Source organism: Dromiciops gliroides, chromosome 4, assembly GCF_019393635.1.
Source record: "Dromiciops gliroides isolate mDroGli1 chromosome 4, mDroGli1.pri, whole genome shotgun sequence".
NCBI lineage: Eukaryota > Metazoa > Chordata > Mammalia > Microbiotheria > Microbiotheriidae > Dromiciops > Dromiciops gliroides.
This window is the reverse complement of record NC_057864.1, coordinates 121438528-121451593: the sequence shown is the minus strand read 5'-3', so window position 1 is coordinate 121451593 and position 13066 is coordinate 121438528. Positions and strand designations below refer to the sequence as shown.

At 38.7% G+C, this 13066-nt stretch overlaps 1 protein-coding gene across 1 annotated transcript; it reads left to right on the top strand.

Annotated features, from left to right (window-relative positions):
* The first annotated feature begins 12385 nt into the window (after nt 1-12385).
* On the top strand, nt 12386-12640 carry LOC122756292 (40S ribosomal protein S27-like). The gene has a single exon (XM_044005500.1). It carries the CDS (start codon nt 12386-12388, stop codon nt 12638-12640), a length of 255 nt encoding a protein of 84 aa, XP_043861435.1.
* Nucleotides 12641-13066: the final 426 nt, after the last annotated feature.

The window sequence follows — 13066 nt, the reverse complement described above, 5'->3', positions numbered from 1 at the left end:
GGAAGAAGACAGGAGGAGGAAGGGAGAGGAAGGAGAGAGCAGAGAAGAAGGTGGGGAAGAGGAGAAAGTGGAAAGATCAGGTCTAGGATGTACAAAATAGTAGACATACTGTCTGTATGGTACCAGGAAGTCCAGCACAATTGTAATGTGTATGTATGCTCTGGCTCTCTTTCTCAGTCAGGCTGCTATGTCTCCCCACTTAGGAGGTCTCTTCTCTTCTCTCCTGCTATTGGCTCTACTCATGAGTGGTTTTGTTTATACTATTGTTAGGGAGCCTAATACTAGAATTCCAATTCCAATTACTCCATTTTTACTTCACAAGTGTAATAAAAATAAAGTACAAACATTTCCCCAACACCTCATGGATATAATCTCCCCTACACTACACTAGTGTCTATGGGAGTAGCCTTAAATTTAGTATAGTTCCTACCTATTGGTGCTACAAAGTAGATAACAATGTTGCCAAATAAATCCTCATTTCAACTTCACTGGCACAGCCCCAGAGTTTGCTCCCTGTTCTTCAGGGTATCAATGCTGTGCTGGCTACAAAATTAGACCCAGAGAACCCTTGAACTCACAAGGTCATGGAGGCTCTGCTCTTTCCACTTTGAATGGAAAAAGGTCAAGGATTGAATTTCATTTATTGGGATCTATGTAGCCCCATAGGAGAAGAAAGTCCTTTGGTCTTTCCCCTTGTACAGTATGGTATCCCACCAGATGCTAAGAGCAAAGGAGTTGCCAAATTAAGTGAAGAAATGGGAGGAGACGGCCAAAGCTGATTCAGGGATTTTTGAAGATGCCACCAGGTTTAGCCAAGCAGCTAATTGAAAATAAAAGACTCCTTCCAACCACATGGTTAACACAAACCAGTTATAGATGTTTATGCATGCTTCAGAGTGTCTATAAAACACTTCCCTTACATGGCATCACAATTTTCCTGGAAGCAAACACCTTAGAATCCTCCACATGGAAGCATACTACCTGAGCAAGGTGATGGGGTCTCTGAATGTGCCAAACCCACATTACACAGTGAAATCTCAAGTTGGAACATGGGAAAGAGAAAGCTTGCACACCATGAATGTAATAATTGTCAGAATAGCTATGTTAAGGTAAGTGACTGAAACCTCAGCTTCCCTAAAAAATGGGAAAGAGGTAATGTCAGGCAAGCTCCACAATCATTGAGTCAAATGCTTGCCAATGGAACATAACTTATTAGTAAAGCACCTTAGCAACTTCTTCTCAGATGCAATCCCGAAATTTTACAGAAGTCATTGTATATCTATTGGCCAAAGATGAGATAGCCAAGGAATTCTCCAACTAGAGATCAATTATGTGATTATGTACTTTATACAAAGAATTTATGGCTTGTATAAAAAAGAGGCAGCTCTGCATAGTGAACAGAAAATGAACTCTGGAGAAAGGTACTTGCAACCCTGCTGCAAGTCCTATCCCTGACATGCATTGGCTATATAATACTGGGTAGGACATTTAACCTCTCAATCCTCTAGGCAGCTCTCCAAGCTTATGAGTTTCAGTGAAAGTACTTACTTACATCCATAGAGGAGGTGTTCCCATCTAGGAGCTCCCTGCACTAATAAAACCACAGGTTTAGTCCCTGTCCTTATTGCTAATTTTTTTCTAAATGCTCCCATATAATATTATTGTTGTTTAGTCATGTCCAACTTTTTGTGACCCCATTTGGGATTTTCTTGGCAAAGATATTGGAGTTATTTGTCATTTTCTTCTCCAGCACTCTCTCTCTCTCTCTCTCTCTCTCTCTCTCTCTCTCTCTCTCTCTCTCTCTCTCTCTCTCTCTTTCAATAGATGGAGTAGTGCAGTGGATAGAGTGCACTGGGCTTGGAATCAAGAAGATTCATCTTCATGAGTTCAAATCCGGTCTCAGACACTCACTGGCTGTGTGACTTTAGGCAAGTCACTGAACCCTGTTTGCAATCCCTTATAATATAATATGTAATGTAAGGTATAACAAGAGAATATATTGACTGAAAAGCAAAAAATGGTATACCAAAAAAGTCTCAGGATTGTAAAGCACCAACTTTTGTTAATTTGATCTTTACTGAACAAATTTCCCTAAAGTGGTGTCAAGCTTATGCTACTTTTGCTGATTATCACAAAACTCTTGATTTAGTTCTGCATTCATAGTCTATTCATGTACTACAAATATAAAAACAGACTCAAACATAGTGAGAATTCTAGAGTATTTGGTGTTTATTTGGAAAATGGTTGTCTATTTAAAACATCCTGCCAACCCAATCACATCAAGAAAAATTGTTTTTTAAAAAGGTGTTTTTTTCAGGGCAGCAGTTTAAGCCTGTTATGGTTTTTACCAATCTTCAATACATCGTCTTTTCTCTTTCTCTTTTTTTTTACCTTTTAATAATAAGTTTATTTATTTAGAATTTTCCTTAAGTTACATGTAAGAACAAATTTTCACACTGATTTTTAAAAACTTTGTGTTCCAAAGTCTCTTCCTCCCTCCCCAACCCTCCCTAAGAAATCAAACAATTCAACATGTTATACATGTGCCATCATTTAAAATATCTTCACATTAGTCAGGTTGTGAAAGAAAAGACAAAATAACTTTAGAAAGAGGAACTAAAAAGAAAAATTATACTTCAGTCTATATTCATATACCATCAGTTCTTTCTCTGTAGATGGATTACATTTTTCATAAGTCCTTCTGATAGCATCCTGCTCATCATTTCTTTCACAGTTACTATTGCTAACTGTATTACCCTCCATCCTATTCACTCACCTTGATATTTACTCTTTTTTCTATCTTTTTTCACCCTATCCCTCCTCAAAAATGTTTTGCTTCTTACTGCCCCCCTCCCAATTTGCCTTCCCTTCCTTCATCTCTCCCTTCTTATCTCCTTCCCCTCCTATGTTCCCATAGAGCAAGATATATTACTATACCCACTTGAGTGTGTATATTATTCCCTCTTTGAGTGAATTCTGATGAGAGTAAGGCTTACTAACTCCCCCATTCCTTTCCCATCTTCCCCTCCACTCCATAAGGTTTTTCTTGTTTTTTTCATTTCACTTTACCCCATTCCACTTCTCCCTTTCCCTTTCTTCTAGTGCATTCCTCTCCCCCATTCATTTTATTTTAAAGATTTCATCATGGTGACATAGCTAGGTGACACAGTGGACAAAACACCAGTCCCAGACCCGGGAGGCCCTGAGCCCAAATCCAGCCCCAGACATAAGCCACCCCACTCTGCCTGCCCCAACAAAAAATAAAGGATAAACAAACAAAAAATAAAAGCTTTACAGATATCGTCCCTTCATATTTAATTTATACCTGTGACCTCTGTCTAAGTATATTCCTTTCAGCTGGCCTAATACTAAGAAAATTCTTATGACTTAGAAGTATCATCTTCCCATGTAGGAATGTAAACAGTTTAACCTTTTAACCTCCCTCATGATTTCTTTTTACTGTTTACCTTTTTATCCTTCTCTAGGGTCTTGTATTTGAAAGTAAAATTTTCTATTCAGTTCAGGTCTTTTAATCATGATTGTATGAAAGTCTTCCTTTTCATTGAAGTCCATTTCCCCCCCTGGAAAATTTTACTCAGTTTTGCTGAGTAGGTGATTCTTGGTTGTAATCCCAATTGCATTGCTCTCTGGAATATCATATTCCATGCCCTTTGATCCTTTAATGTAGAAGCTGCTAGATCTTGTGTTATCCTGACTGTGGCTCCACAGTACTTGAATTGTTTCTTTCTAGCTGCTTGCAATATATTTTCCATGACCTGGAAGTTCTGGAATTTTGAGATAAAATTCCTGGAAGTTTTCATTTTGGGATCTCTTTTAGGAAATGATTGGCAGATTCTTTCAATTTCTATTTTACCTTCTCTTTATAGAATATCAGGGCAATTTTCCCTGACAGTTTCTTTGAAGATGATGTATAAGCTCTTTTTCTGATCATAGTTTTCAGGTCATCCAATAATTTTCTTTTTTCCTCTGTTTAGAATTTTATTTTCCAAATTACATGTAAAAACAAATTTTGACATTGAATTTTAAAACTTTGTGTTCCAACTTCTATTTCTCCCTCCCTTCCCACTCCCCATCCCCAAGAACTGAAGCAATTCAATATAAGTTATACATGAGTAGTCATGGAAAACATCTCCACATTAGCCAAGTTGTGAGAGAAAACAGATAAAAACAAAACTTCAAATTAAGGAACTATCAAAAAAATTTATGCTTCAACCTGTTTTCAGATACCCTAAGTTTTTTCTCTGTAGATGGATTGAAATTTTCATAAATCCTTCAGAGTTATATTGGATCATTGCATTGCTGAAAATAACCATATCCTTCCCAGCAGATCCTCTTGCACTATTGCTGTTCTTTTGTATACAGTACATTTCACTCTGCTTCAGTTCATGTAAGTCTTTCAAAAAGTTTTTCAAAATATAGACTTACCAGAAAAATTAAAACTATATGAAAACAGGATGAAGCATATCATCATCTCTATTGTCCTTTATGTCACTGAAGTGGTCTAGGAAAGACTTTCTGTGAGCCTATAGAAGATGAAGTTATATACCATTCTTTTTACTTATTTATAAAATTAGTCATTTTGTGGTATAATAATATTCCATTCTATTACTGCAGGACAATATGTTCAGCTCTTTTCCATTGATTGGAATCTATTTTGTTTCCAGTTTTTTGCTACTACAGAAAATGCTGCTATAAACATTCCTGCACATCTGAGTCCTTTCTCTCTGTCCATGTTCTCCTTAGGATTTAGTATTAATAGATGTAACACTGGGAGCAGCTAGGTGGTGCAGTGGATAGAGCACTAACCCTGGAGTCAAGAGGACTTGAGATCAAATCCAACCTCAAAGACTTACTAGCTACGTGACCCTGGACAAGTCATACCCTGATTGTCCCAAAAAAGAAGAGGAAGAGGAAGTGTGTAGTTTATGATTTGTTTGGTATAGTTCCAAACTTTTCTAGAATAGTTGAATCAATTCAAAACCCCACCAACAATGCATTACTGTGTGGATTCTTTCACAACCCCCAGAAAACATGTATTAACTGAAGCAGAGTGAAATGAATAGAACCAGAATACTTTTGCTTGATCTGAATATCCTGACTAGCTAGTTATGATTCTATATCAATTTAAAATCCTTGAGAAATGACTATACAAGGGGTGTCTCCTCTCAATTACTTCTAAACCCTTTCTTTTTTGTGGGGCAATGGGGGTTAAGTGACTTGACCAGGGTCACACAGCTAGTAAGTGTCAGGTGTCTGAGGCCAGATTTGAACTCAGGTACTCCTGAATCCAGAGCCGGTGTGGTGTTTTTATCCACTGCGCCAACTAGCTGCCCCCTAAACCCTTTTTAATCTGGCTCCCAGTCTCATCATTCAAGTGAAACTGCCCTCTCCAGAGTTATTTATGATCCTTTAATACCCAAATTTAATAGTCTTTTCTCAATACTCATCTTTTTGACTTCTCTCTAGTATTCTACACTATTGATTATGATCACCTCTTGGATATTCTTTTCCCAGCTTTTCGTTATTCTTTTCTGTCTTGCCTTTCATTCTATTTCTCTGACAGCTCTTCATTCTCCTTTGCTAAATCATCATTTTTGTCACATCTACTAATAATGGATGTCCCTCAGAGCTCTTTTGTGCGTCCTTTTCTCTATATATACTATTTCACTCCCATGGATTCAATTATCATCTCTATGCAGAAGATTTCCAGATCAACATATCCAGCCTTAGTCTCTCACCAAAGTTCCAGTATTATGTTATGATCTGCCCTTTGGACATCTTGACTTGGCTATCTCTTAGGCATCAGAAACTCAACATATCCAAAACAGAACTTACCATCTTTCCTCCTCTCCTTAGCTCTCTCCTCTTACCAATTTTCCTATTACTATTGAGGGCACTACCATTTTCCTAGTCAGCCAAGTTCACAAACTGTCATCCTTTACTCCTCAGCACAGTGACTTGAACATAGTTAGAGCCTAATGCTTGTTGCCTGCCTGCCTGCTCACTTGTACTCACTTCACATATTTAATGTTATCAAATTTTGTCATTTCTATGTTTACAATATCTCTTATACATGTTTCCTTTTCTTCATTCACACAGGGACCATCCTAGATCACCCTCAGCACTCATGTGGATTATTCCAACAGTCTTCTGTCTGTTCTCCCTGCCTCAAGTCCCTCACCTCTCCAGTCTATCCTCCACTCAGCTGCCAAAGGGGTTTTCCTAAAATTCAAATCTGACTATAACATTCTTCGACTCAAGAAAACCCAGTGGTTCCCTATAACTTACAGGATCCAATATAAAGTCACTTTTAAAGCCATTCACAACCAGGTCCTTGTCTTATATAACATTCCTCACCATGCACTCTAGGAGCTACTTGCTGTTCTTAACACATGTACTTCATCTCTGATCTTCAGCCCTTTTGCATCGGCAGTTCCCATGCCCACAGTGTTTTCCACCTTTGTCTCTGCCTCAGCTTCCTAGATTTTCTTACAGAATCAGCACAAATTCCACTTTTGACAGGAGGCCTTTACCAGATTCCCCCAGCTTTTAGTGCCTTTGCCTCTGCAATTACCTTTCACCTATTCTGCATATATCTTTTATGTAAATAGTTATTTACATGATGTCTCTCACATTAGAATGTGAGCTCCTTGAGGGTAGTTCTCATGTTTTTATCTTTCTTTCAGTCTTTAGCATTTAGCAGAGTTCCTGACACATAGTAAATGTTTAATAAATGTTTGTCTATTATTTGATGGACTCCTCTCTCTATACCTGAAAGCTATCTTTCCTCTGCTTTCTACTTATGCCACTCCACCTTTTCCTAGAGTAAAATGTTTGCTGGTCCCATTGGAAATTGTTGACCTCTTGTTCTGACTGATCCCTTGAAGAAGTCTACAAAGTACCTCTTTGGGCCAAATTAAGACTTGAAGAAAAGAACTGCCCTTTCCATCTATGTTAGTCAGACCCTAGGCTATGAGTTCTGGGTCAGCGGTATCCCTCATGCCTCAACATACAAACACACACACACACACACACACACACACACACACACACACACACACACACACACACACACACACCCTTTGTCAAACACTAGCATTCTCTCCTCTCCAGAACTGACAACTGGAGGAGAGTTCATTTTAGCTCCTCGGTATTGGCCAAACTAAAAGTAACATATTAAAGGGTCAATAGATAGACTATATATTGTTGTTGTTGTTTCAGTCATGTCCAACTCTTCATGATCCCATTTGGTATTTTCTTGGTAAAGATACTGGAGTGGTTTGCCATTTCCTTCTCCAGTTCATTTTATAGATGAGGAAACTGAAGAAAACAAGGGTAAGTGCCTTTCCCAGGGTCACAGAGCTAGTAAGTATCTGAGGCCAATTTGAACTCAGAAAGATGAGTTTTCCTGTCTTTGGGCCTAACACTCTATCAACTTCACCACCTCATTGAGCACATGCACATGCACATGCACATACATACACATGTACATACATGTGCACACACATGCACATACACTCTCTATTCTATCCTTGGTATATGTGTGTATCCATCTGTGTGTGTGTGTGTGTGTATGTGTGTGCATTTCCTTAGTTCTTTGCCAAGGGTAGAATAACTTTCATCTCTCAGGGACATGAATTGCTGACCACATGGACCCCCATTTTCTCCTAAAACTGTACATTCTTAATAAAATTATAAATTAGAATTATATGGCACAACAAAATATTAGCAGATTACTCTTCACCACCTACTTCTTCCCCTACCCATACAAAAATCATGGAAGACCATTTTTTCCATCTGGCAGAATAGCAAAATCCCCAGAAGAAGTAAACTCTGGATTTTTTTTTAACCTAAGTGACAACAGACCTTAGAACATCAGCAATAATAGTATGGGAGGGACTGAAAATCATACTAACCAACTATTTTATATGCCATTGATACCCAGAGCCTACTTGTGGGGGAGTATGGTTGCTGTACTCTACAATGTCAATTCCATAATTTTCAGCTGTGCCCTGAGTATACCCAGACTGACCTTAATAACCCATCATGGAGTTAGCCCATCATAGTATTCTTTTTTTTTTTTTTTAGTGAGGCAATTGGGGTTAAGTGACTTGCCCAGGGTCACACAGCTAGTAAGTGTTAAGTGTCTGAGGCCGGATTTGAACCCAGGTACTCCTGACTCCAGGGCCGGTGCTCTATCCACTGTGTCACCTAGCCGCCCCCCCATCATAGTATTCTATAGCTTGCAGAGACCTTAGAGCTTATCTTGTCAAATTCGGTAAGCAATTCCTAGAAATTAAACTGCACTTTTATTGAAACTCTCTTTTTAACTTGCACATCCTCTTGAAAGTGATGAATTATATAAATTTGCTACATCAATCAATCAACAGACTGTATGCAAGGCGCTGGGCACCAGGACACAAAGATATGCTAAATATTTTACTTGTTTTAAAACAGCTGGTTTAACTACATGTAGGACTGAACTGACCAGATGGTTTGATGGTGGGTAGGCACAGTCCAAGAACACTTAATGAGCTACAAGAACACTGACCCCTTTGGGTCACACTATGGTCTTTCCAAACCCAGGTGAGTTTTGAATCTGCTTTTCCAGGAGCCATCAGATAAATTGTACACTGGTTCACACTGGGCTTTTGAAAAAAGAGGGCAAGCCGTGTCCCCCCTTAACTATTCTGGCTGCTCCTTGGCCAAGTTCAGATTGAGTACCTATTAGTCACGTCTGACAGGAAAGCACACACTGTATCCTTGGCCTTCATGGTGATGTATGGGAGTCTGATATGGCCATTTGTTTCCCCTGACAATAGCCAGCGTCTACCTTCCACATGGCGTTAAATAACCAAGAAACAGAGTGTTGGGGAGTGCCAGTTAGCCGAGTGATGGATTTCAGCTCGACACTGGGATCAGCAGGACCTAATGAATCAGTTTGTGGAGGGGTGCCACAGTCAGAGGCAGAACCCCTTGCAGCCAACAAAATGTCTTGTTTTTTCGTTCACCCTAACAGCGGTGCTCTGGGCAAGTGCCTCATAAAATCCCATGCACATCGAAAGCTGGAGAGTTATGTGGGCCCCAGGATGCTCATGAACATCTTTTGTTTTTGTTTTTTTGTTTTGTTTTGTTTTCAAGTTCTGTTCAGATGGCCCTCAACTCCAATGGGATGTAGGTTCAGAAAAGATGAAAGCCTGTGTTTTTTTTTCTTTTTTGCCATATGAGTAAATAAATAAGGCTCAGTTTAGCAAAAAAAAAAAAAAAAAAGAAAAAAAAAAGAAAAGAACTTTGATTATGCTTTCCAGCACTCCTGGGTGTCAGGCATTAAAATGAAAGTGCATGCAAGTGAGGTAGAAAACATGATACTGTTCACTCCTAGCCAAGTAGGGCTTCTTTTCAATGTGATGGAAACAAAGGCTGGTAAGAAAGATTCCCCCAAAAGAAAACTTCCCAATGCAGTATAAATTGTCTGTCATCTGGCAAAAGATCTTTGTTTATATACATCTATTTATTTATTTATTTTGGGGAGAATGCTGTGACCACAGAGTTCCTGTTTGCTGTATTTCTTAAGGATAAAGTTATTCTGTGGTCAGAGACACCTAAGACCATTAGGCACGCACACTACAGATCTGAAGAAAGTCTATTTACCCCAGCTTCCAGGAAAAATATTGACGAGGCAGTAAAAATACTTTCCTTGATTACTCAGCCTCATATTTTAAACCTAAAATTACAGGAACTTTTCTTTTTTAGCCATTTATTTTTAGCTTCCCTATTTTTCCCATTTTTTTTTCTTTTTTGCTTACCTTTTAAAACATGGCTTATTTACACTGACTTTGCAATTCGAGGAATAGCAAGCCCTTTTAAGATCTTGTCACCATTTTTTTTTCTCCCAGATTTCTTTTTTTCAAGTTGCTTAGGGAAAAGGGAAAATGAACTTTTAGAGATAAGTAGAAAGAAGAGAACTTACAGCTAAATTTAGAGAGCCTCAAAAAGTCATTTGACACCTGATTCCAGGCAGGTCAGCACCTGAACTTGGCCCAAGTCTCCCAAATTTATGAGTAAAAGATTTCAAATGGAAGGAGTATCACACCGGGTCATACCTGACATTGTTCCTGGTATCTGTCCTAGAACCAGCATATGGTATGGGAATATCATAACTTACCAATGGAGTCATTCCTAAGATATCATTTGTAAACTGATTTTTGTTAATCAAATCCATTTCTCCATTGACCTATGGCATCATATTGATATTTTATCTCCATATCTTTTTTTTTGGGGGGGGGATGAGGTAATGGAGGTTAAGTGATTTGCCCAGAGTCACACAGCTAGTATGTGTCAAGTGTCTGAGTGTGGATTTGAACTCAGGTCCTCCTGAATCCAGGGCTGGTGCTTTATTCACTGTGTCACCTAGCTGCCCCTTCCATTTCTTATGAATCATCAAATTATCTACATGTGCTCTTACCTCTCTCTTTTTGACCAAGTCAATTTAAGCCAGAAGGCAATTGTTTAAAGACATAAAAGTTAGCATTTTTTTTTACTCAGTGGGTAGTTAAGACATTAAACACACTCCTTTTGTTTTTGGTATTCAAACTGCAAAAGCAAATTAATTTGGGCAGCTAGATGACACAGTGGATAAAGCATCAGCCCTGGATTCAGGAGGACCTGAGTTCAAATCCAGCCTCAGACACTTGACACTTACTAGCTGTGTGACCCTGGGCAAGTCACTTAACCCTCATTGCCCTGCAAAAAATATTACAAAAAGAAAATCAAATTACTTCAAGAGGGGTTTTTATGGATTATTGAACTTCCTCACCTATGAAGTGAGGATACTACATGGGACAAGAGCATGCTGGAGCCTCCTTGAGCAGGCTTAAGATTTCCAATTATTAAATTTTCAGCACGAGCATTTATATCTCAGGAACCTGTAAACACTACAGATCAGGGCTTTATTTATTTATTTTTTTGATGCTCATCTACACTTAAGTACTAAAAAATGGTAATAATGAAGATTTATATTTATAAGTATGCCATATTTACCTTTTTTCCAGAGAGTATTTCTTAAACATTTACCAGAACATGTAATGCTCAAAATTCAACCATTGCTTTAAAAAATTAGAATTAATCAATGTGCAAAATGTAAAATAGTAGAGAAACTGTTGATATTAAACCATAACACATGCTGTACATGGCAATAAGGCAGAAAGGAGAAACAGAGTAGAAGACATTCCCCATTTTTCTAACAGTTTTTCCAAGTAGGCCTACTTTAGGCACTCATGATTGACTCCTTTAATAAGACAAAGGGAAAACCAGGGAAAGGAAAAGCCTTTGGTTATTACAAAGGTAAGAGTTAGTTTTCTGGAAGCCATCCTTCACATGCTGCTGCTTTGGCTCTTCATTCTCTCCAATTCTCACTTAATTTCTCTCCAGAGAAATTTTAAAAATTGCTACTCTACCAGAATACTGACCTCTGGTCTCAATCCCCCAGTAGTTTCATCTGTTCCTTAGCTGGGAAGAAATGCAATTCCTAATGTCTTTAGAGACTGAGGCCCCCTCATAAGGCAGCCAGTCTAACCAACCATCCACACTTAGGCAGAATGACTATTAGACACTGTTTCATGGAAACATTATGTCCCTATTGGAGGAAGAAGAAGGAAAACAATGGTGGATAAAGGTTATGGTGCAATTCAGGCACACCTAGACCTTGTTTCCACCCTGTCTGAGAAGGCTATTATATCCCACAAGGCCTATAGGGATACTCTTTGAGGGAAGCGAATCCGGAAGTGCTATAGCTGAAAGGAACTTCCCAGTTACAAGTAGTTTTCCTTGTTGCAGGTATTTGAATGGAGCCAACTCATAAGAATTCTGGCTAGGTTGTACATGAATACCTAGATGGAGCAGGGTTTCAGTCAATTATGTTCAGCATGATTAGCCTCCTAATTACTCTAGCTGCCTCCAGCATCTTTGCCCCAAGACATGTGCCTGCTTTGGACAGCTTACCTGGAGTTCTCCTTTGCTTCTGTACCTCTGCAGGGATACCACTCTGTATTAATTAAAGGGTGTATGTTTTATTTTGCCCATACCTTCAGTTAAAACTCCATAGATCCAGTCACTGGGAAGAGAACTACTTATTAAGTGAATATTATGTGCCGGTCAGTATAAGTGCTTTATAAATATTATCCCTATCTTTATTCCAACTTTCCTCTCCCCTCTTACTCATCTTTATCCTCCTATGTGATAATAATAAGAAACATTACTATAGTGTTTTAAGGTTTACAAAGTACTTTATAAATATTACGTCATTTGATCCTCACAAAAACTCTGGGAGGCTTTTTTCCAGTGGTGAAGATCTCCCTGTTCCAACATGCCTTTTGCAAGAGGTCTCGTGCACCCCTCTCCTGAGGAGGAGAAGCAGAAACACAAGAAGAAGCATCTGGTGCAGGGTCTGAACTCATATTTCATGGATGTAAAGTACCCGGGCTGCTATAAAATCACCACTGTCTTCAGTCATGCACAAACGGTGGTTCTCTGTGTCGGATGCTCCACTGTACTTTGTCAGCCTACAGGAGGAAAGGCAAGACTTACAGAAGGATGCTCCTTCAGAAGGAACCAGCACTAATGCCTGAATCAAGATGAATGAGGAAGTGTAAAGAATAAAACAAATCTGGTAAAAAAAAAGAAAAGAAAAATAACAAAAAGTAGGTGCTATTATTACCCCCACTTTATAGATGTGGAAACTGAAGTAGACAGAGGTTAACACAGGTAGTAAGTGTCTGAGGCTAGTTGTGAACTCAGGTCTTCCTGGCTCTGGGCATAGTACTCTATAAACTATATCACCTAACTGCCCTACCTGTAAAATGAGAAGAACTGGACTCAAGGGCCTTTGAGGTAACCTTCAGCTCTAAACCCATGATTTTTTAAAAAAGATGTTTAAAGAGCTTTAGACATATTATCTCATTGACACTCATGACAACCCTATGAAGTAACCGCTTGTTATTATATTCATTTCATTGATGAAGAAACCAAGGCTCAGTGGAATTAATGG